We start from the raw sequence: 23,789 nt of genomic DNA on the forward strand, positions 1-23,789 counted from the left end.
AAGCATGGCGGAGGGTCCTGGAGAGCGGTACAATAATGAGGGTCTGCAGGCAGCAGTGAAGCATGGCGGAGGGTCCTGGAGAGCGGTACAATAATGAGGGTCTGCAGGCAGCAGTGAAGCATGGCGGAGGGTCCTGCAGAGTGGTACAATAATGAGGGTCTGCAGGCAGCAGTGAAGCATGGTGGAGGGTCCTGCAGAATGGTACAATAATGAGGGTCTGCAGGCAGCAGTGAAGCATGGTGGAGGGTCCTGCAGAATGGTACAATAATGAGGGTCTGCAGGCAGCAGTGAAGCATGGTGGAGGGTCCTGGAGAGCGGTACAATAACGAGGGTCTGCAGGCAGCAGTGAAGCAGGGTGGAGGGTCCTGGAGAGCGGTACAATAACGAGGGTCTGCAGGCAGCAGTGAAGCATGGTGGAGGGTCCTGGAGAGCGGTACAATAACGAGGGTCTGCAGGCAGCAGTGAAGCAGGGTGGAGGGTCCTGGAGAGCGGTACAATAATGAGGGTCTGCAGGCAGCAGTGAAGCATGGCGGAGGGTCCTGCAGAGTGGTACAATAATGAGGGTCTGCAGGCAGCAGTGAAGCATGGTGGAGGGTTCTGCAGAGCGGTACAATAATGAGGGTCTGCAGGCAGCAGTGAAGCATGGTGGGGGTCCTGGTGAAGGGGCCTTACAAGTTTGGGGCTGCAGTTCAGCAAATGGAGTTGGGGATTTGGGCAGGATTAATGGTGTCATCAATGCTTAGAAATCCAGGCAGATACTTATCCATCATGTAATACCATCAGGGAGGCGTCTGATTGGCTCAATATTTATTCTGCAGCAGGACAACGACCCCCAACATTCAGTCAATGTAATTAAGAACTATCTTCAGTGTAAAGAAGAACAAGGAGCCCTGGAAGTGATGATTTGGCCCCCACAAAGACCTGATCTCTACATCATGGAGTCTGTCTGGGATACATGAAGAGACAGAAGAATTAGTGGCAGCGACATCCACAGAAGATCTGCGCTTAGTTCTCCAAAACGTGGAACAACCACCCGGCCGAGTTCCTGCAAAAACTGTCTGCAAGTACCTAGAAGAAGTGATGCTGAAGGCAAAGGGCGGTCACACCAAATATTCATTGGATCTACATTTCCCTTCTGTTCATTCACTTTGCATTTTGTTAATTGATTAAAAAAAACAACTATTAACACTTCTATATCTGAAAGCATTCTTACCTTGCAGCATTTTCCCACAACTTCCTAAAACTTTTGCACAGTACTGTATGTCTAGAGTTCTGGCAGTACAGCTCAGGGTGGGTTGCCTAGACTGGATGTAGTGATAACAAACATTCAGCTGTGAGAGATACTAGGTCTGTACAGGTTTGTGACCATTCAATGACAGCAAGCAAATGTCTTGAAATGGTGAGGAACACACAAAGTAATATGTGGCGTGAATTCCATCAAGAATACCACGACCCTTATAAAAACGGATGGACCACGTTTTAAAGGGTGTTTTTTTTATATCAATTTGCTTTTAGTGTTTTATTAACCCCTTGAGTACCCAGCTCATTTTGGCCTTGAGGACCAGACCCATTTTTTCAAATCTGACATGTATCACTTTATGTGGTAATAACTCTGGAATGCTTTTACCTATCCAATTGATTCTGAGATTGTTTTCTCGTGACACATTGGACTTTAGTTTAGTGCAAAAATTTGGTCGATAAATTCATTGCTTATTTGTGAAAAACACCAACATTTAGCGAAAATATGAAGAAATTATGATTTTTCCAATTTTAAATGTATCTGCTTGTAAAACAGATGGTAATACCACACAAAATAGTTACCAATTAACATCTCCCATATGTCTACTTTATGTTTGCATCGTTTTTTGAACATCCTTTTATTTTTCTATGACCTCACAAGGCTTAGAACTTTAGCAGCAATTTCTCATATTTTTAAGAAAATTTAAAAAAGCGATTTTTTCAGGGACCAGTTCAGTTCTGAAGTGGTTTTGAGTGCCCTATATATTAGAAACCCCCATAAAACACCCCATTTTGAAAACTGCACCCCTCAAAGTATCCAAAACAGCATTCAGAAAGTGTTTCAACCCTTTAGGCGTTTTACAGGAATTGAAGGAAAGTAGAGCTGAAATTTTCAAATTTCATTTTTTTTTACAAAATTCATATGTAATACATTTCCTTCTGTACCACAGAAGGTTTTACCTGAGAAACGCAACACAATATTTATTGCCCAGATTCTGCAGTTTTTAGAAATATCCCACACGTGGCCCTAGTGCGCTAATGGACTGAAACACAGGCCTCAGAAGCAAAGGAGCACCTCTTGGATTTTGGGGCCTCCTTTTTTCAGAATATATTTTAGGCACCATGTCAGGTTTGAAGAGGTCTTGTGGTGCCAAAACAGTGGAAACACCCCAAAAGTGACCCCCATTTTTTAAACTACACCCCTCAGGGAATTTATCTAGGGGTATAGTTAGCATTTTGACCCCACAGGTATTTTGCTATATTTTCTAGAGTTAGTCTGTGAAAATGAAAATCTACTTTTTTTCTGGAAAAACGTAAAAATTTCTAATTTTTGCAAGAAATAAAGAAGAGAAAGCACCCCAACATTTGTAAAGCAATTTCTCGCGATTACGGAAATACCCCATATGTGGTAATAAACTGCTGTTTGGACCCATGGCAGGGCTCAGAAGGGAAGGACCCCCATTTGGATTTTGGAGCTCTGATTTTACTGGAATGGTTTTCAGTGCCGTGTCACGTTTGCAACGCCCTGGAGGGACCTAAACAGTGGAATCCCCCCAAAAGTGACCCCATTTTGGAAACTATACCCCTCAAGGAATTTTTCTAGTGGTATAGTTATCATTTTGACCCCACAGGTTTTTTGCTAAATTTATTGGAATTAGTCTGTGAAGATGAAAAGAGACTTTTTTTTTGAAAAAACACAGAATTTTCTAATTTTTATAAGGAATAAAGGAGAAAAAGCACCTCAAAATTTGTAAAGCAATTTCTCCTGATTACGGAAATACCCCATTATGTGGTAATAAACTGCTGTTTGGACCCATGGCAGGGCTCAGAAGGGACGGAGCACCATTTGGATTTTGCAGCTCAGATTTTGCTGAATTGGTTTCTGGGGGCCATGTCGCATTTGCAGAGTCCCTGAAGTACCAGTACAGTAGAAATTCCCCAGATGTGATCCCAATTTGGAGACTATACCCCTGAAAGAATTAAATTAGAGGTGTAGTGAGCATTTTGAGCCCTCAGGTGCTTTATAGATTTTATTAGAATTGGTCCGTGAAAATGAAAACATTTTTTTTTCCAATAACCTGTAGCTTTAGCTCAGAATTTTTCATTTCCACAAGGAATACAGGAGAAAAGACACCCCAAAATGTGTTACACAATTTCTCCTGATTACGGAAATACCCCATATGTGGTTGTAAACGGCTATTTGGACATACGGCAAGGGTCTAAACGGAAAAAGTGCAATTTCGTTTTTGGAGTGGAGATTTTACAAAATTAGTTTTTGACGCCATGTTGCATTGCGCTGAGGTACGAGTACAGTGAAAACTCCCGAGAAGTGACCCCATTTAGGAAACTACACCCCTCAAGGAATTCATGTAGAAGTGTAGTGAGCATTTTGACCCCCAAAGGTTTTGCAGAAATTAGTGCACAGTGGATGTTGCAGATTGAAAATTGACATTTTCCACATATATGCTATTTCAGTGCCCAATGCGTTGGGCCCAGCTTGTACCACCGGAGACATACGCCCCATAAATTGTTAAGCGGTTCTCCAGAGTACGGTAATACCCCATATGTGGTCATAAACCGCTGTTTGGGCACATTGCCAGGCCCAGAAGAACCGCCATTTGGCTTTTGGAGCGCAGATTTTTCTTGGTAGTAGTTTTGTTTAGTGTTTTACTGGTGTTTCAGTTTATAATGTGGGGGCATATGTAATCTGTGCGGAGTACATACATTTTTTGCGTGACACACTGTCGTTTTCATTGGTACCATGTTTGGCTACGCGCGACTTTTTGATCACTTTTTATTCCATTTTTTTGGAAACAACGTGACCAAAAAAGGAAATTCTGCCATTGTTTTTTATGGTATTTTTTTTACGGTGTTCACCGTGCGGGATAAATAATAAGATATTTTTTTAGGTCAGGCCGATACGAACGCGGCGATACCTATTATGTCTAGTTTTTGTCTTTTTTTTCTAATTATAAAGGGCTTGGTCAGGGAAACAAGGCGATTATTGTTTTTATTACGTAAAACTTGTATTTATTTATTTATTTATTTATCTAAAAATTTTTTTTTACTTTTTTTTTACTTTTTATTTTACACATACTAGGGGACTGGCAGATTTGATCTTCTGATCCCCTGCACAATACACTGCACTACTTCTGTATGTACTGATGTAGTGTATTGTAACTGTCACTTTACAACTGACAGTTGAGCCTATTATGTCCTGCCTTGGGCAGGACCTAATAGGCTCCCGTACCTGGCAACCAGGAAGCCGTTGCTAGGCTTCCTGGTTGCCATCGCAACCATCAGAACCCCGCGATTTTTCGCGGGGGGGGGCAATGGGGTGCAGAGGGAGCCCCCTCCCTCTGTATCAATCACTTAAATGCCGCTGTCGCTATTGACAGCGGCATTTAAGGGGTTAAACTACAGCGATCGGAGAGGACAGTGATCGCTGTAGTTGCAGTGGGATGTCGGCTGTATATTACAGCCGACATCCGATGAAGATGGAGCGAGCACAGCTCCTGTGCCCGCTTCATCCTCAGGGCGTTACTATACGCCCATTTTCGGGAAGGGGTTAATAAAAATAGTGTTTTTTTTTTTTACACCGCTTTCTCTGATCTCCTCACGTATCTCACAGAAGTAAGGAGATCAGAGAAAGTGACAGGAGCTTTCTCCTGCAGAAAACGTCACAGACGGCTGTGATTGGTCAGTCTTCAGAGACTGACCAATCACAGCAATCGCCGGCATTGGGGACTGCTAATTGGTCCCCAGGCCGGTAGCAGAGACGGTTAGCTGTCAATGACAGCTGCCGCCGCTGTTCTGTCACTATGTGATTTCACATAGTGACAGTTTATTCCTGCGCCGTAATAGTAAGTCGAAGGTACGCTGGAATAAGCGGCCAGCGACGTACTATTACGTCGAAGGTACGCAAGGGGTTAAACTTTTTTTAATTTTTGCACTTTTTCTTCTCTATGGGCGCTGCCATTTTTTTTTTCATCTCTGTTTGTGTCGATTAACGACACATACAGAGATGGAATACGGCACATACATCCCCATAGAGAATGCGAACGGGAGCCGTTCCATTCACTATGGTGTACGCCATCTGTGTGGGAACGGCGCATGCGCCGCTCCCACACAGTCCAAATGGAAGGTCTTCGGCCGAGCGACATCCGGCGCCATTTTCTTGTGGACCGGAAGCCGCGGCCGGACAGTAAGATTACTACTTCCGGTCGCGGCTTCCGGACATGTGTTCTGAAGCAAGCACTAGGAGCGGAGGGAGCAGACGGACCGGAGGCAGCGGCGGCGGCTGGAGCAGGTAAGTTATGTCTGTGTTTGTTCGTGTTTTACTGTGTGATTACTACTGTATGCAAGCCTACTACACTGTGTATTCGCTCAAAAAATGGCGGCACACAGTGTAGGAGGTTTGTACGTTCACTAGCCAGGATAAAGGAGGGGGGGATTCTGAGAGCTCACTAGAGCGAGTGTGTCTTCTCAAATTTTGCAGCAGAAAGCAATGTGGTTGCTTTACCACACGCCAATGCTGCAATTTTGGGAATTGCTCCCTCTAGTGACCAGCACTGGGAAATGTTATAAATTAGAATCTAATTTATAATATTTCCTGAAAATAAAAAAATTAGAACAATGTTTAATCATTTATATACTAACACTTTAACTAAAAAAAAATTCTAGCGACACATTACCTTTTAAGTTAATGAGATCCTACAGATTTTGAGGGATCTGTCTGAAAATGTGTCCGTCATAGCGGTCGTGACTACATTAAGGGTGGAAGCCATGACGCTAGTGTAAACAGAGCCCACATGAGATAATGATTGCGCTTTATTTACATATGCTGGGTCTAAGCTCGTGTTACAGCGGATCCGTTGCGTGAAGTCTTCAGGTTTCCTGCTGCATTGACTTCTCGTGTAATCTTACATAGCTCAGCGCCTTTCCTTCACGTTAATCTCTTTTAGATCTCACAGTCCCCTCATGTTATCTATCGTGATGTCTGGACGCCGCGGTTCATCATCATGTTCTCCGTTTGTCCTGTTCCTGTCAGTTTGTATCCAGGTTGCTGGTTTCATTACTTTTCTTGTTAACCCTTTCAACTGAGATGGAAAAAAACGAGATCACCAGGTAGTCATTGAGTCCTGGAGCCTCTCATGTGCTGCTGGTTCCATGTGGAAGAGATGCTAAGGCAACAGTGCAGAAAATCTACAGCAAAACCGCAGGTAGTTCGCACCATATAGTGCGGTTTTTTTATGTGTTTTTTAGGTGCGGTTTTTACATTTTGATGTGGAAATAGGTGCGGTTTTAAGCTGAAGATTTTGGTCTGTATTTGTTTTTTTAAAACTAGTCCGATACAATGCGCAAGCGGAAGATGAATTGACGTCTCACCGCAGATCAATTTACGTGCTGAAAAAAATCTGCAATGTGTAGATGACATTTCTTGACGTCTCACTTACTTTGCTGGTACTGTATTACGCTGCGGATTTTCCGCACGAAAATCCAGCGCGGAAAATCTGCACGTGATACTCATCCTGTGCATTTGACCTTGAAGGGGTTTTCCAGCCGCTAAAAATTGATGGCCTATCCTTAGGATAGGCCATCAATAACTAACGGGTCGGGGTCCGAATTTCGGGACCCTCTGCGGATCAGCTGTTCTGAAGGGACCGCGGCGGTCGTACGAGCGCTGCTTCCTCTTCATTTCTTCTTGCTCAAAGTGAGTCGTCGACACGTGTTTGGCTGCGATTCACAGGTATTGCGGCCTTTTCTCCCGTTCGCTTCAATGGGAGAAGAGGCTGCAATTTGGGGGCCTCCTACTCTGGTGAGCGCCTTTTCAGGAGGAATTCTGGTCCTATACTGGTATCCGTGAATACATATATACTGGTGGGCATAATATGAAGCAATGACGTTTGTTTCCATTGCGACTGTGATTATCCCTATTTCTCTATTAAAGGTCTCCGTTCCTGCGGGGATAAATTTCCTTCACTTTTTCTGTCCCTCTTCGATGAGGGAGAGTGTGAATCATATTTTCACACCTGCATGGAAAAGTCTAAACGTGATACAATAACCATCCATAGAGCAAATAACAGCAGCGCCGTCATCGCCGGAGATCAGGACCCCGGACTGGGATGTATTTGGACTAATTACAGTAACAGTCACAAAACGTAGAATTTCACCTGGAGAAAAGCTGAGAAAAAAAACTCAATTTCATCTTTTAAGTAATTTTCTGTTGCATTGCGTGATCTCCAGGATACGGAGGCTTGTATTTCATTCCGCTATAGTGGTTTCAGAGGCATATTCATTTTAACCCTTAATGGTTATAACTTTGTGCTGACCAGAAGAAGCTACAAGATCATTTTGATGCCGTTGGAATTGGAAGCACAACTCCCAGTATCCTCTGGCTTGTGGGTTTATGCTGAGGAACATTACCTGGCAATGACTAGTACTGCTGTTTTGCAGCACTGGAGTCGGAGTCATGGGCTAATACCTGACCAGGGCAATATCGTCCCCAGTACCATATTTCTGTATATTTAGGCAGCGTTGTCATTCAGGGTTCTAGGAAAGCTTAATGAGAACTGTAACGGCGGAGTTTTTTGCTTTTCCGCAAACTGAGTCAACCTAATTTTTAACATCTTGACAGAAAAGGACGACTTAAAGGGGCTCTGCCTGTCTGCGTTCAAACACAGCAGCTGGTGCAAACACTGGCATAGGTGTGACATGACATCCATATGTAGTCACATCCATGTGGTCATGTAACGTAGTCTGTAGTCCGAGCCCTCATCCCTGTCCCAGTGTACCTGCACATAAGGACACAATATTTGCACACCGGGGAACAGTGGCAAAATCACAATGTGGGTGCACATAAATAAAAACTTTTAAAGGGGTTGTACAGGATTAGAAAAATATGTCTGCTTTCTTTCAAGACAGTGCCAAACCTGTCCACAGTATCGCCGGTAACTCAGGATCAGTACAGGATAAGTAATGTATGTACACAGTGACTCCACCGGCAGAATAGTGAGTGCAGCTCTGGAGTATAATACAGGATATAACTCAGGATCAGTACAGGATAAGTAATGTAATGTATGTACACAGTGACTCCACCAGCAGAATAGTGAGTGCAGCTCTGCAGTATAATACAGGATATAACTCAGGATCAGTACAGGATAAGTATTGTAATGTATGTACACAGTGACTCCACCAGCAGAATAGGGAGTGCAGCTCTGGAGTATAATACAGGATATAACTCAGGATCAGTACAGGATAAGTAATGTAATGTATGTACACAGTGACTCCACCAGCAGAATAGTGAGTGCAGCTCTGGAGTATAATACAGGATGTAACTCAGGATCAGTACAGGATAAGTAATGTAATGTATGTACACAGTGACTCCACCAGCAGAATAGTGAGTGCAGCTCTGGAGTATAATACAGGATGTAACTCAGGATCAGTACAGGATAAGTAATGTAATGTATGTACACAGTGACTCCACCAGCAGAATAGTGAGTGCAGCTCTGGAGTATAATACAGGATATAACTCAGGATCAGTACAGGATAAGTGATGTAATGTATGCACACAGTGACTCCGCCAGCAGAATAGTGAGTGCAGCTCTGCAGTATAATACAGGATGTAATTTAGGATCAGTACAGGATAAGTAATGTAATGTATGTACACAGTGACTACACCAGCAGAATAGTGAGTGCAGCTCTGGGGTATAATACAGGATATAACTCCGTATCAGTACAGGATAAGTAATGTAATGTATGTACACAGTGACTCCACCAGCAGAATAGTGAGTGCAGCTCTGGAGTATAATACAGGATGCAACTCAGGATCAGTACAGGATAAGTAATGTAATGTATGTACACAGAGACTCCACCAGCAGAATAGTGAGTGCAGCTCTGCAGTATAATACAGGATATAACTCAGGATCAGTACAGGATAAGTAATGTAATGTATGTACACAGTGACTCCACCAGCAGAATAGTGAGTGCAGCTCTGGAGTATAATACAGGATGTAACTCAGGATCAGTACAGGATAAGTAATGTAATGTATGTACACAGAGACTCCACCAGCAGAATAGTGAGTGCAGCTCTGCAGTATAATACAGGCTATAATTCAGGATCAGTACAAGATACGTGTGATTATTGTGTCTTCTACCTTCCATAGATATGTATGGGGGACATTGTCTTGTTACCTGTATGTGTTACATTTGTGCCTCTGCCAGCGCAATGTTATAGGAAGCGCAGATCCGCAGGGGGTGTAGAGAACGCTGGGTGTCCTCTCACACAACGTCTGTTCGCTCCGTGGTTGCCAGGAAGACACACAAGCTAAAGACATTATCAAACCTAATTAATTAGCTGTGAGGAACTTCCTGGACTGATAGCAGCGGGGTGTACGTGACACAAAAGATCAAACGAGAGGCCGTTATCGTTAGATGAAAATTTATAATTAAAAACATAGCTTGTAGTTTGAATAAGATTCTAGTATAGACTTCACACGGTCTAAATTTCATGCATGGGGTAAGCTGCCTTTATCGGTATCGGGCCGTATAAACCTGGTTAAAATGATATTGTTGCCTACATTTTTATATGCCCTTCAGCACAGTCCGGTCGTCGTATCTAAATCCTTTTTTAAACAGCTCAACTCCTTGTTATCACCGTTTATAGGGGGAAATTCTAGACATAAAACTCAGGTTGTCCACGCTCCAAAGGCCTAAGGCGCGGGCAGGGACGGCTCTGCCTGATTTCTTTTTATATTATTTAGCGGGTCAACTGAAAACTTTAAGTTCCTGGATTCCTGAAAAAGATCTTCCCAACTCAGAGCACCATTTGGCTCATGTTCCTGGGAGTCAATGTCTGCTCGGCTCCCTTGAAGTAAACTCCCTCCCTGCCCATATTAAACCCCTGCCCTTACACAAGCTGGCCCGTGTGGTTTGGAGACAAGCGAAAAAGCAATTGGGTTACAACGATATTGTGTCTGAAATGCCTTTATGGAACAATGCTTCTTACCTTCCTGTAATGCCCCCGCGGTTGTCTCCAGCTATTGGAACTATAGGGGACCTATATGAGGATAATGTCCTACTTTCCTTCACTCAGTTGCAGACTAAGTATGACATACCACGCACCCATTTTCATAGGTATCTACAGATTCGTCATATTTTACAAACCCAATTCCATCACTTGTGAAGTAACCTAACAATCTCTTCCTTCTCACTGATAGGGATTCTTAACTCCCAGGGTCCACGAGGCCTGATATCCGCTCTATATACCCATTTGTTATCCGTCACGGTGAATTCCACTCCACTTGCTATAGAGAATAGATGGAAACGGTGGATTCCTACCATCCAGACAGATGAGTGGGATGATATTTTGGAGTCTCATCTTCAGGTTTCCCCATCCGCAAACAATAAAATGATCCAGTTATATAGAATACACCAGGCATATTTGACCCCGGTTAGGATATTCAAAATGGGACGATTGCCTTCTTCAGACTGTCTGAGATGCCGTGTTCCGGAGGCAGATTTTTGGCATATGATATGGTCATGCACTGTCATTAGGGACTTCTGGAACGACATACTATCCCTGTTATCATCCTTATTACATGTAGGCATTCCTTTATGTCCTGAGAGATGTTTGTTTGGTATACTGGATGGGGAGACATGGAATCACCACACTAGAATTTTTTTGAGAGAAACTCTGTTTCTAGCACGGAAAACCATAGCACAGCATTGGATGAATGATCGACTTCCATCAATTGGTCATTGGAAGGGATTGGTAAATTCAGTCATACCTTTCGAGAAAGTTGTATTTCTGAATGGTGGTTGTAGTACTAGGTTTTCTAAGGTCTGGGATATTTGGAATAACTCCCCTCTGACAGTCAACCCCGCCGCTGGTTCACCAGATAATGTGAGATAGGAATATAGGGGGCCCAAATTTTAGTATATATCTCCAAGAACTTTCTGTGCTAGATTTATCAGATGCTCATGGGTGACACGGGTCCTAGGCTGTTTTGTGTTCTTTTATATCTGTTCTGGTTTTTGTCTCTCTATTACCATTGTCATACATATGTCCAAGCAAACCAGTCTACTCGCTATTGTTTATGACATATCAACATATTGGAATGCTCTATGTATAATCATTACTTGATTTGCTGTATGTACATTTTCTTGATCCAATGTGTCATGTTTTGTAATTAGAGATGTATGACTGATTTTATACTTGTTTCTAGATTCTAGTATAGAGTTTCACAAAGCAGCCACGTCTCGAATCGACTCCATGGACAGTGGTTTATATGATATCCCTCAACGGACTATAAGCTGTAATTAGAAAAAAAAGAAAGGAGAGACCCTCCTATTGTTATTTTTTGGAATATCCGTTCTTGCCCAGGTGTATACCACCAATGTAAAACACGAAAAATTGGGTAAGGGAAAAGGGGGGCAAGACTGTTATTATATTTATGTTGAGGTCGCCTTCAATTATTACTGTTGATACCGACAATTGAGTAGGGAAAGGAAATCCAATGCAATGTCCCCTTTAATTGCTATGGAAAGTTCTCTATATCTTTTATGTTCGGATATTGTTTATTGAGTAATTTTTATTTCTTTTTATTGTACTCTTAATATTTATACAAGAATAGTTGTTGTCAATTTCTTTATATATTGTATTTTCAATTCCTAGTGATTCTAGACACCCTTCTGTGTAACGGGCTGTGTCTATGTCACCAGGACTAGAGGGGAGTACTCAATAGAATTGAAATGATATTTTTTATATTTATAATTTTTGTTTTTTTATTTATTAGTTTTTGTTTTTATTATTGACAAAAAACCACATCAGGTTGCTGAGGTCCAGATCAGATTGCTGAGGTCCAGATCAGATTGCTGAGGTCCAGATCAGATTGCTGAGGTCCAGATCAGATTGCTGAGGTCCAGATCAGATTGCTGAGGTCCAGATCAGATTGCTGAGGTCCAGATCAGATTGCTGAGGTCCACATCAGATTGCTGAGGTCCACATCAGATTGCTGAGGTCCACATCAGATTGCTGAGGTCCACATCAGGTTGCTGAGGTCCACATCAGGTTGCTGAGGTCCACATCAGATTGCTGAGGTCCACATCAGATTGCTGAGGTCCAGATCAGATTGCTGAGGTCCAGATCAGATTGCTGAGGTCCAGATCAGATTGCTGAGGTCCAGATCAGATTGCTGAGGTCCAGATCAGATTGCTGAGGTCCAGATCAGATTGCTGAGGTCCACATCAGATTGCTGAGGTCCACATCAGATTGCTGAGGTCCACATCAGATTGCTGAGGTCCACATCAGGTTGCTGAGGTCCACATCAGGTTGCTGAGGTCCACATCAGATTGCTGAGGTCCACATCAGATTGCTGAGGTCCAGATCAGATTGCTGAGGTCCACATCAGATTGCTGAGGTCCACATCAGGTTGCTGAGGTCCACATCAGGTTGCTGAGGTCCACATCAGGTTGCTGAGGTCCACATCAGGTTGCTGAGGTCCACATCAGGTTGCTGAGGTCCACATCAGGTTGCTGAGGTCCACATCAGGTTGCTGAGGTCCACATCAGGTTGCTGAGGTCCACATCAGGTTGCTGAGGTCCACATCAGGTTGCTGAGGTCCACATCAGGTTGCTGAGGTCCACATCAGATTGCTGAGGTCCAGATCAGGTTGCTGAGGTCCACATCAGGTTGCTGAGGTCCACATCAGGTTGCTGAGGTCCACATCAGGTTGCTGAGGTCCACATCAGGTTGCTGAGGTCCACATCAGATTGCTGAGGTCCACATCAGGTTGCTGAGGTCCACATCAGGTTGCTGAGGTCCACATCAGATTGCTGAGGTCCAGATCAGATTGCTGAGGTCCACATCAGATTGCTGAGGTCCACATCAGATTGCTGAGGTCCACATCAGATTGCCGGACTTAACTTGTTCTGAGTGGATCATAAGATTGTATCAACAGGCTTGTGTGCTGTAGCTGCAAATTAACATCCCGGAACCGAGATCAGTGCTCGGACCTGGAAGCAAATCAAGCACTGGAGCGATGTCTCACTAACTGTGCTGCTCAGGTTCACAGGTTATACCCTGATAGTGAACCAGAGCTGCAGCACAGTGTTGTTTAAACCGGGTGTCAGCAGTGAATTCTCACTGCAACACTGTGCTGAGACTCTCCTCCTTACAGCAGGAGCAAAGCCACGGATTGATAGTGGGCCAGAGCTGCAGCACAGTGTTGTTTAAACCGGGTGTCAGCAGTGAATTCTCACTGCAACACTGTGCTGAGACTCTCCTCCTTACAGCAGGAGCAAAACCACGGATTGATAGTGGGCCAGAGCTGCAGCACAGTGTTGTTTAAACTGGGTGTCAGGAGTGAATTCTCACTGCAACACTGTGCCGAGACTCTCCTCCTGACAGCAGCAGCAGAGACACGAGTGCTTCCTGGCACTCGTATTGTTGCAGCTACAGCATTCAGCAGGTAAGTTGAATTGCCATTCTATTGCTCTCGCTATTTCTAGAGTCGGTATAGTCCCGACGTACGTTTCGCTGACATAGAGTCAGCTTCTTCCGGGGCGGGAGCCCATAGTACATGGCCCTTTTTATGGGCCAGACGTTGATTGACAGGAGGTCAGACCAATCAGCGTACTCTTGGTAAAAGTTGTTGCACTACGTTTGTTTATCTCATAGTGAAGTCTTGTGATGTGACTTATAAGTAATTGATCGATTCTGTTATTGTATTATTTTAATACATAAGAATTCATAGCCTTTGATCATGAAATATCATGGTCCAAATACTATCGATGTAGTAGCTGATATTCCCTAATGTCAGTAATATCCCCTTTTTGTGGAATTTACATGGAATGATTGAACATTGCCTTACAGTAACAATTACTAATGAAGGATTATTTCTCTCCTAATATATAACAAAACAACATAAGATAAGCTGACAAACATAAAAATATATTATTACCAAATCTCACTGAAATTAGAGCAAGACGCTAACATCCTGCCAAAGAACCAAGGAGAAAAAGAATTCTCCCTGTCTCTTATTACAAGAGGACATTTTATTAGAAAATGATATAAAAATAATACAATAACAGAATCGATCAATTACTTATAAATCACATCACAAGACTTCACTATGAGATAAACAAACGTAGTGCAACAACTTTTACCAAGAGTACGCTGATTGGTCTGACCTCCTGTCAATCAACGTCTGGCCCATAAAAAGGGCCATGTACTATAGGCTCCCGCCCCGGAAGAAGCTGACTCTATGTCAGCGAAACGTACGTCGGGACTATACCGACTCTAGAAATAGCGAGAGCAATAGAATGGCAATTCAACTTACCTGCTGAATGCTGTAGCTGCAACAATACGAGTGCCAGGAAGCACTCGTGTCTCTGCTGCTGCTGTCAGGAGGAGAGTCTCGGCACAGTGTTGCAGTGAGAATTCACTCCTGACACCCAGTTTAAACAACACTGTGCTGCAGCTCTGGCCCACTATCAATCCGTGGTTTTGCTCCTGCTGTAAGGAGGAGAGTCTCAGCACAGTGTTGCAGTGAGAATTCACTGCTGACACCCGGTTTAAACAACACTGTGCTGCAGCTCTGGCCCACTATCAATCCGTGGCTTTGCTCCTGCTGTCAGGAGGAGAGTCTCGGCACAGTGTTGCAGTGAGAATTCACTGCTGACACCCGGTTTAAACAACACTGTGCTGCAGCTCTGGTTCACTATCAGGGTATAACCTGTGAACCTGAGCAGCACAGTTAGTGAGACATCGCTCCAGTGCTTGATTTGCTTCCAGGTCCGAGCACTGATCTCGGTTCCTGGATGTTAATTTGCAGCTACAGCACACAAGCCTGTTGATACAATCTTATGATCCACTCAGAACAAGTTAAGTCCGGCAATCTGATCTGGACCTCAGCAATCTGATCTGGACCTCAGCAATCTGATGTGGACCTCAGCAACCTGATGTGGACCTCAGCAACCTGATGTGGACCTCAGCAACCTGATGTGGACCTCAGCAACCTGATGTGGACCTCAGCAACCTGATCTGGACCTCAGCAATCTGATCTGGACCTCAGCAATCTGATCTGGACCTCAGCAATCTGATCTGGACCTCAGCAACCTGATCTGGACCTCAGCAACCTGATCTGGACCTCAGCAATCTGATCTGGACCTCAGCAATCTGATCTGGACCTCAGCAATCTGATCTGGACCTCAGCAACCTGATCTGGACCTCAGCAACCTGATCTGGACCTCAGCAATCTGATCTGGACCTCAGCAATCTGATCTGGACCTCAGCAATCTGATCTGGACCTCAGCAATCTGATGTGGTTTTTTGTCAATAATAAAAACAAAAACTAATAAATAAATAAAAAAACAAAAATTATAAATATAAAAAATATCATTTCAATTCTATTGAGTACTCCCCTCTAGTCCTGGTGACATAGACACAGCCCGTTACACAGAAGGGTGTCTAGAATCACTAGGAATTGAAAATACAATATATAAAGAAATTGACAACAACTATTCTTGTATAAATATTAAGAGTACAATAAAAAGAAATAAAAATTACTCAATAAACAATATCCGAACATAAAAGATATAGAGAACTTTCCATAGCAATTAAAGGGGACATTGCATTGGATTTCCTTTCCCTACTCAATTGTCGGTATCAACAGTAATAATTGAAGGCGACCTCAACATAAATATAATAACAGTCTTGCCCCCCTTTTCCCTTACCCAATTTTTCGTATAAGCTGTAATTGACCGGAAGACTCAGCCTACATTACCGTCTGCTGACGGATACAGAGGCATGATTCCCTATTACAGTGCTTTAATAACGGGCACGGTTGGCAGAAATGTCAAATTCCCAGTAAACCACTAGAGGCTTGTGCCACGGAATTTCAGATGAATTGGCACGAACATTTCGATACCATTTGTAATGTGGTCGTGATCTTATTAGATTAAACATATTCCAGATTTGATTGTGGCTTCAGCAGCCAGTGCAGTTTTTTCAGTGATGCTTCCGACCTCCTCGGCTGCAGCGTTGCATATCCATTGCCCAATGCAAGTTGGCACGTGCCACTTTTAAATACTTCTTAGGAAAACCTACTATCGGACCTGAAGTTGCCTTTCTTGAAGAGCAGGGGATCACATATCCCTGCAGTGGAAATCCATCATTAGCCTGAGGTCCTTTTAATTGACCTTCCACCTTTGGGTAAAGTTGTGGCTCCGCTATGATTTGCATATGTGTGGGCCTAGTTGGGTACCGAGGAGAAGACGTAACCTTGCCCCTTTGCCCGTCGGCTACAGAAGGGGCAATCTATCGCAGCACATAATCCTCAGAAACTCATTCTGGATTCATCTTCAGAAGAAGCCACAGGATGAGAAGGAGAACAGGCCCCCCCCAGCCGCTCCTGTCGCTTTATTTTTCATGTATTGCCGGCCAAAAATATATGTATGCAATCAAACAGTGGGGGCTCGTGAAGACGCGCAGCTCACCTGAAGCTTTGGATCCGTTGCATGATGGGAGCTGCGACCGAGATGATGAAGGGATTTCAAAGACCGCAGCTAAAATAACCGTGGTAATGATGTCCTGGGGGCAGTCTGGGCACGCTAAGGAGGAGATGTGTCAGGGAGAGGGTTCCGGGGGTAAGTCTCCGCAGGGGTTTTTGGGCCGCAGGATGGCATCGCTCAGAAATACCCCCTTCCCTCCCACGTGCTGCAGCGAGGCAATGAGGCGGTTCCGACTGAAAAGGAAACCACAGGACATGTTAATTTCACGTCGTGTCTCGGAAGGGAAAAATTGCTGGTAAAATGACACATAATCACAGTGCGTAACTCTATGAATTGTAGTCCGTGTGGGGTAAGGCTTCACCGCGGCAAGTGACGGCTGCCAAACAACAAATATTCTATTTACATTTCACTCTTCTTGTGAAATACTTTATGGTACTTTTAAGAAAATAGAAAAATAATCGAAAAAATAAATAAAAATCTATTTAATGACTGAAGGAAAAACATTGTGGGCTCTAGTTTGCCCGCTTATATATTGCCACGCTATACAATTAGCTTACTATGTGAGCAGCCATCGTTTATAGAGATGGGGGAGTTGCCATCGTAATTGGGTAAAGGAACGTCTGCGATTCAATGGCCAAAACAGAGTCCTAAGGGTCAAGACACAAGTGTGCACATTGTAAATAGGGGTACAAAGGGGCTTGTATAGGTGGTGGGACCTACAGTGCCCACCACCTATGTTTGCATTGTCATACCCCTTAATCCAGAGACTGTGCTTCCCGTGGAGGAGAATAGGGCAGTGTCACCATTGGACCTGTCCCCCCGCTTTTTTTGCTAACATTGTTGGGCCTGTGATGTGCGGGTGCATTTTCTCATATGGTTGTGGTGGAAGCCAACCTGATCTGGTGCCCCTAAGCAGCTGCCTTGGGTGGATCCATCCTATGGTGGAAGTCCGGGGGGGTGTGCAATGTTTGACCCCTGAAGTCTTATATTCCACTGTGAATCCAATAATCCGTAAAATCTATTATCTTGCTCTTGGGAATGATTTCTCGAATCCTTTTAATTAATCTGAAATGGCATTAAGGTGAGACTGGGACGGGCACAAAATGTTCATTTTCGATGGTCCGGCTGGGTTGTGTCGCCATGTTAGATACTTTGGACGAGGCTTCAGGATTGAAGGTAGAATTAATGGAGGACGGATCCAGATACACAGGGGGAGAAAGCTGCCGCCTCTGCCAAACTGATCCATCTGTCACACGGAGAGACCCCCACAGCCTGCACACAAAGAGAAACCTCAAACCCTACAAGGAGATTCACCGTGATTGTATATCAGTGTGGCCTAACGGGTGGTGGGGTCCTTTAAGACGTCCAAGAATATATTGTGTAGTTAGGTCTTCCTGCATCTTACATTGTATTTATGGTTCTTCCAGCAAATTGTCTGGATAAAAACTATTATATCCCAGAAATATCACACGGTGCTGCTAATTGGAGTGTTAGGTAGCCTGGTAGGCTCAAGCTGCTGCTCTGTCCCCCATGCTTTACATTGTAGCTCTTCTTGTTCAGATTGGCTGCTGTGTATAAGCCATTACAGCAAGGAAAGAACAATCTGAAGCCTGTATGCAGGAGATGTCACCTGTAGTGCAGCACTGCTGAAGCCTGTATACAGGAGGTGACACCTGTAGTGCAGCAGCGCTGAAGCCTGTATGCAGGAGATGTCACCTGTAGTGCAGCAGCGCTGAAGTGTGTATGCAGGAGATGTCACCTGTAGTGCAGCACTGCTGAAGCCTGTATACAGGAGGTGACACCTGTAGTGCAGCAGCGCTGAAGCCTGTATGCAGGAGATGTCACCTGTAGTGCAGCAGCGCTGAAGTGTGTATGCAGGAGATGACACCTGTAGTGCAGCAGCGCTGAAGTGTGTATGCAGGAGATGACACCTGTAGTGCAGCAGCGCTGAAGTGTGTATGCAGGAGATGACACCTGTATGCAGGAGAGGTCACCTGTAGTGCAGCAAGGCTGAAGCCTGTATGCAGGAAATGTCACCTGTAGTGCAGCAAGGCTGAAGCCTGTATGCAGGCGATGACCCCTGTAGTGCAGCAGCGCTGAAGCCTGTATGCAGGAGATGACACCTGTAGTGCAGCACTGCTGAAGCCTGTATACAGGAGGTGACACCTGTAGTGCAGCATTGCTGAAGCCTGTAGGCAGGAGGTGACACCTGTAGTGCAGCAGCGCTGAAGCCTGTATACAGGATGTGACACCTGTAGTGCAGCAGCGCTGAAGCCTGTATACACCTGTAGTGCAGCAGCGCGGGAGCCTGTATACAGGAGGTGACACCTGTAGTGCAGCAGCGCTGAAGCCTGTATACACCTGTAGTGCAGCAGCGCGGGAGACTGTATACAGGAGGTGACACCTGTAGTGCAGCAGCGCTGAAGCCTGTATACAGGAGATGACACCTGTAGTGCAGCAGCGCTGAAGCCTGTATACAGGATGTGACACCTGTAGTGCAGCAGCGCTGAAGCCTGTATACACCTGTAGTGCAGTAGCGCTGAAGCCTGTATACAGGAGGTGACACCTGTAGTGCAGCCACGCTGAAGCCTGTATACAGCAGATGACACCTGTAGTGCAGCATTGCTGAAGCCTGTATACAGGAGGTGACACTTGTAGTGCAGCACTGCTGAAGCCTGTATACAGGAGGTGACACCTGTAGTGCAGCAGCGCTGAAGCCTGTATACAGGAGGTGACACCTGTAGTGCAGCATTGCTGAAGCCTGTATACAGGAGGTGACACCTGTAGTGCAGCATTGCTGAAGCCTGTATACAGGAGGTGACACCTATAGTGCAGCATTGCTCTGCAGATATCCAGTTATTATCAGACTCCCACATTGAGCTGAGAGATTTTGCAGTGACCTTCCTCCTCAGATCAGTCTCTCCTCTCCCTCACTGAATCCTGTATCTTCAGCAGCACCAAGAAATTTAGACCCCTTTTCATCAACCCTATGTAATAACTGTGCGGCCCGGCTCCACGTAGAGCCCGGTGCGTGCCCGCATCCTCCACCAGGGTAAATTAACATGTCCTCTACACGTTCTCAGGATTATATATTGATATTTAAATACATTCCAGCATTGCGGCCCTGCTCCGAACATTCCCTTCTATTTATCTTTTTTTTTCAGCCTTAATTTGTTTCTTTTAATCTCCAGCGCCTGACGTTACCATGGAAACCGCACAGGCCGCCCCAGGCTCTGCGATAAATATACATTTTAACCTCCCGTCTCTTAATTTTTCAACCTCTTTTAATGCCTCCCAGGTTCGGATTTACACAGAAATTTCTGCAGCATCTCTAAGAGGAGAGATTTCTCCGAGACGCAGTTAATGATGCTCTAAATACCCAGCTCAGGCGCTGTTCTCATCTGCGTCAAAGCCGCCGTCACAGATTGTCGCATTTGACTGAAAAAAATTGCGTTGCATGCAGCTCTATTTTTTACGCCAAAATGTTGGAACGTGACGGACACCATTATAAGTCAATAAATCTGTCAGGATCCATTTCACGTATTCGCCATAATTGCTGTTGCCGCTGCAGGGATGTTCAATATTAAATGCATGGCTGCAAATGTAATACACGGGCGGCTCGAGTCCGCCAAAGCAAGAGCCACTGTTTGTTAGCGGCCCTTTGTGCCCCCCAATGAAATCCATATGACCTAATGGGACATACAGACAGGGGTGGTCTTTGTGAGCATCCCCTTTAATAACACGCAGGGGTCCGCAACCTTCAGCGCTCCAGCTGTGGTGAAACTACATTTCCCAGCTTTTGGCTGCCAGGGCATGCTGGGAGTTGTAGTTTCTCAGCAGCCAGAGTGCTGAAGGTTGCGGACCCCTGTTGTGAACAGAGCGGTTTTATGGCAGCTTTTGCGTGCTGATGATCCATAGGCCAGAGATAGACGACCGTTAGACTGTCACTCCCCGTGTAAAGAGCGTGATATCCATAACAAGGACGTATTTATACAATGGCGCAAAAGGGCATTATTGAAATCAGTGATAATTCTTCCAAAGACGTCTGTGCCCGGTGCCCGCAGGGGTTCACCCTCTTACATAAGGACCATCAGCCAATAAATACAGATGGAATTCATCTTCTAAAATCCTGGCACAAACCCTCTGAGCGTGTGCAGGAAAGTTTTGGACTTGGTCCTGTTTATTTTCAGTCTGCGGCCTTTCTCACCAGAATTACAGTAAAGCCTTTAATTGGGTTAAGCGCCGGCCTGGTCTAGCGGGGTGACTGGTCCTCTGCCCCTCACACGTCACCATCTACTCCACATGAGGAGCATTACACCAGAGCAGGGCAGCGAAGGGATAGGTAATAAAGCAAGAGACCGAGATCCAGATGGCGTCCTCCCGGCCTGATAAAATGTAAGGGAATATTTCAGGTGCCTGGGGACAGAATCTGCTCCTAATATAAGCAACAAATAGGATTTGTGTCCCTGTCTTGTTCTGCATTAAACCCGTTAGAAAGACCCCGGAGGAAATACGATAACAAGAATCTGGTTTGTTTTTCAGAGAGAAACTTTTACTCTGAGAACATGGGAACGAATGCACAAAAGACTAGTCCTGTCCCTAAGTGTCAGCGTGTCATTATTCTGTCCCCCAAGTGTCAGCGTGTCATTATTCTGTCCCCCAAGTGTCAGCGTGTCATTATCCTGTCCCCAAGTGTCAGCGTGTCATTATCCTGTACCCCAAGTATCAGTCATTATCCTGTCCCCAAGTGTCAGCGTGTCATTATCCTGTCCCCCAAGTGTCAGCGTGTCATTATCCTGTACCCCAAGTGTCAACGTGTCATTATCCTTTCCCCAAGTATCAGTCATTATCCTGTCCCCAAGTATCAGTCATTATCCTGTCCCCAAGTGTCAGTGTATGATTATCCTGTCCCCCAAGTGTCAGCGTGTCATTATTCTGTCCCCCAAGTGTCAGCGTGTCATTATCCTGTCCCCAAGTGTCAGCGTGTCATTATCCTGTACCCCAAGTGTCAACGTGTCATTATCCTGTCCCCAAGTATCAGTCATTATCCTGTCCCCAAGTATCAGTCATTATCCTGTCCCCAAGTGTCAGCGTATCATTATCCTGTCCCCAAGTGTCATCGTATCATTATCCTGTCCCCAAGTGTCAGTGTATCATTATCCTGTCTCCAAGTGTCAGCGTGTCATTATCCTGTCCCCAAGTGTCAGCGTATCATTATCCTGTCCCCAAGTGTCAGCGTATCATTATCCTGTACCCCAAGTGTCAGCGTGTCATTATCCTGTCCCCAAGTGTCAGCGTATCGTTATCCTGTCCCCAAGTGTCAGCGTATCATTATCCTGTACCCCAAGTGTCAGCGTGTCATTATCCTGTCCCCAAGTGTCAGCGTATCGTTATCCTGTCCCCAAGTGTCAGCGTATCATTATCCTGTACCCCAAGTGTCAGCGTGTCATTATCCTGTCCCCAAGTGTCAGCGTATCATTATCCTGTCCCCAAGTGTCAGCGTATCATTATCCTGTACCCCAAGTGTCAGCGTGTCATTATCCTGTCCCCAAGTGTCAGCGTATCATTATCCTGTCCCCAAGTGTCAGCGTATCATTATCCTGTACCCCAAGTGTCAGTGTGTCATTATCCTGTACCCCAAGTGTCAGTGTATCATTATCCTGTCCCCAAGTGTCAGCGTATCATTATCCTGTCCCCAAGTGTCAGCGTATCATTATCCTGTCCCCAAGTGTCATCGTATCATTATCCTGTCCCCAAGTGTCAGTGTATCATTATCCTGTCTCCAAGTGTCAGCGTGTCATTATCCTGTCCCCAAGTGTCAGCGTATCATTATCCTGTCCCCAAGTGTCAGCGTATCATTATCCTGTACCCCAAGTGTCAGCGTGTCATTATCCTGTCCCCAAGTGTCAGCGTATCATTATCCTGTCCCCAAGTGTCAGCGTATCATTATCCTGTACCCCAAGTGTCAGTGTCATTGCCCTGTATCCCGTGTCATTGCCCTGTGTCAGATATTTCACACATTTGCTGACCGGTCACCACGTTGGTGAATACATATTTTCTTGTGCCCTGGAGGGTTCTGGGCTCTTTGCTGTGGGTCTTCGGGTAAGGAACGTGTTTTACCAATTATATCAGATGTGACAGATGGGGATTGTGTGTCTCATTCCCCGTGCATGCTGGAGCTTTTTTAAGAGACTGGTAAAATGTGTATTTAAGAAAGCGTGATCTGATGGCTGGAAGTCTGGTATCCTGTACCCGCCTGGACCCGCACCTGCTGCCGTTATACACGGTGTAGACAAGAAGACGCTGCCACAACCAGTGACCTTGAGACACTGATTTCTAAGCAAATATTGAGCGCTATCGTCTGCTGACACTCAGAGCTTGGCACACCGGCCCCCGGTCGTCTTACCGTGCCTGGCATACAATTCTGTTGATGAAAGTAAAGTCTATTTTTTTCCCTTTTTTTTACATCCAGCTCCTTTAATATATATATATTTTTTTTAACGCAGAGTCGTCTTCCTGGTATCAAGGTGAAATATCTCTTCTTGGCATGGCTTGGCATCTTCGTGGGCAGCTGGGTGGTTTACATCCACTATTCATCCTACTCCGAACTGTGCAGAGGACACGTCTGCCGCATGATTATTGTGAGTACCAGTCATCGTTTTTCGCCTTTTCCTTGCAGAACGCTCAGTTTTGTGGTCCGTTTTCTCTCCACCGTTTTTATTGTACTCGCAGCCAATCAGATGTCTCTTTATTAGAGGAACCATTTGTAATAACATTATAATAATATGACCACACCTTTCCGATATATTATAGAGAACACTATCCCCTATATTATAATCTGACTTGCAAGTATAACGCCCGAGTCATCCTCTTATGTATAATCCATTGACTTTCCATCCAATTCCATTGATTTCACACGTTCTGCTTTTTCCAAAGTTGAATCTGTAATCGCAGCCATTACCGTCCTTGCAGTACTTTCCACAGACCCTCAATGATATATAGCGCCTAATTTGCCAACGCCGTTACATTGCTGCTTC

At 44.8% G+C, this 23,789-nt stretch overlaps 1 protein-coding gene across 4 annotated transcripts in view; it reads left to right on the top strand.

Annotated features, from left to right (window-relative positions):
* DIPK1B (divergent protein kinase domain 1B) overlaps positions 1-23,789 on the top strand; it is a 110,890-nt gene that overhangs the window by 24,749 nt on the left and 62,352 nt on the right. For 2 of the 4 annotated variants that reach the window (XM_075834603.1, XM_075834604.1), the window contains one exon: positions 23,259-23,393. In XM_075834603.1, the coding sequence (XP_075690718.1) occupies positions 23,259-23,393 (135 nt within the window). Of the gene's footprint in view, positions 1-21,474; positions 22,855-23,258; positions 23,394-23,789 lie in introns of those variants that run through there. The other 2 variants (XM_075834602.1, XM_075834605.1) reach the window with 2 other exon arrangements.

The sequence above is a fragment of the Rhinoderma darwinii genome, chromosome 8 (assembly GCF_050947455.1).
Source record: "Rhinoderma darwinii isolate aRhiDar2 chromosome 8, aRhiDar2.hap1, whole genome shotgun sequence".
NCBI classification, from domain to species: Eukaryota; Metazoa; Chordata; class Amphibia; order Anura; family Rhinodermatidae; genus Rhinoderma; species Rhinoderma darwinii.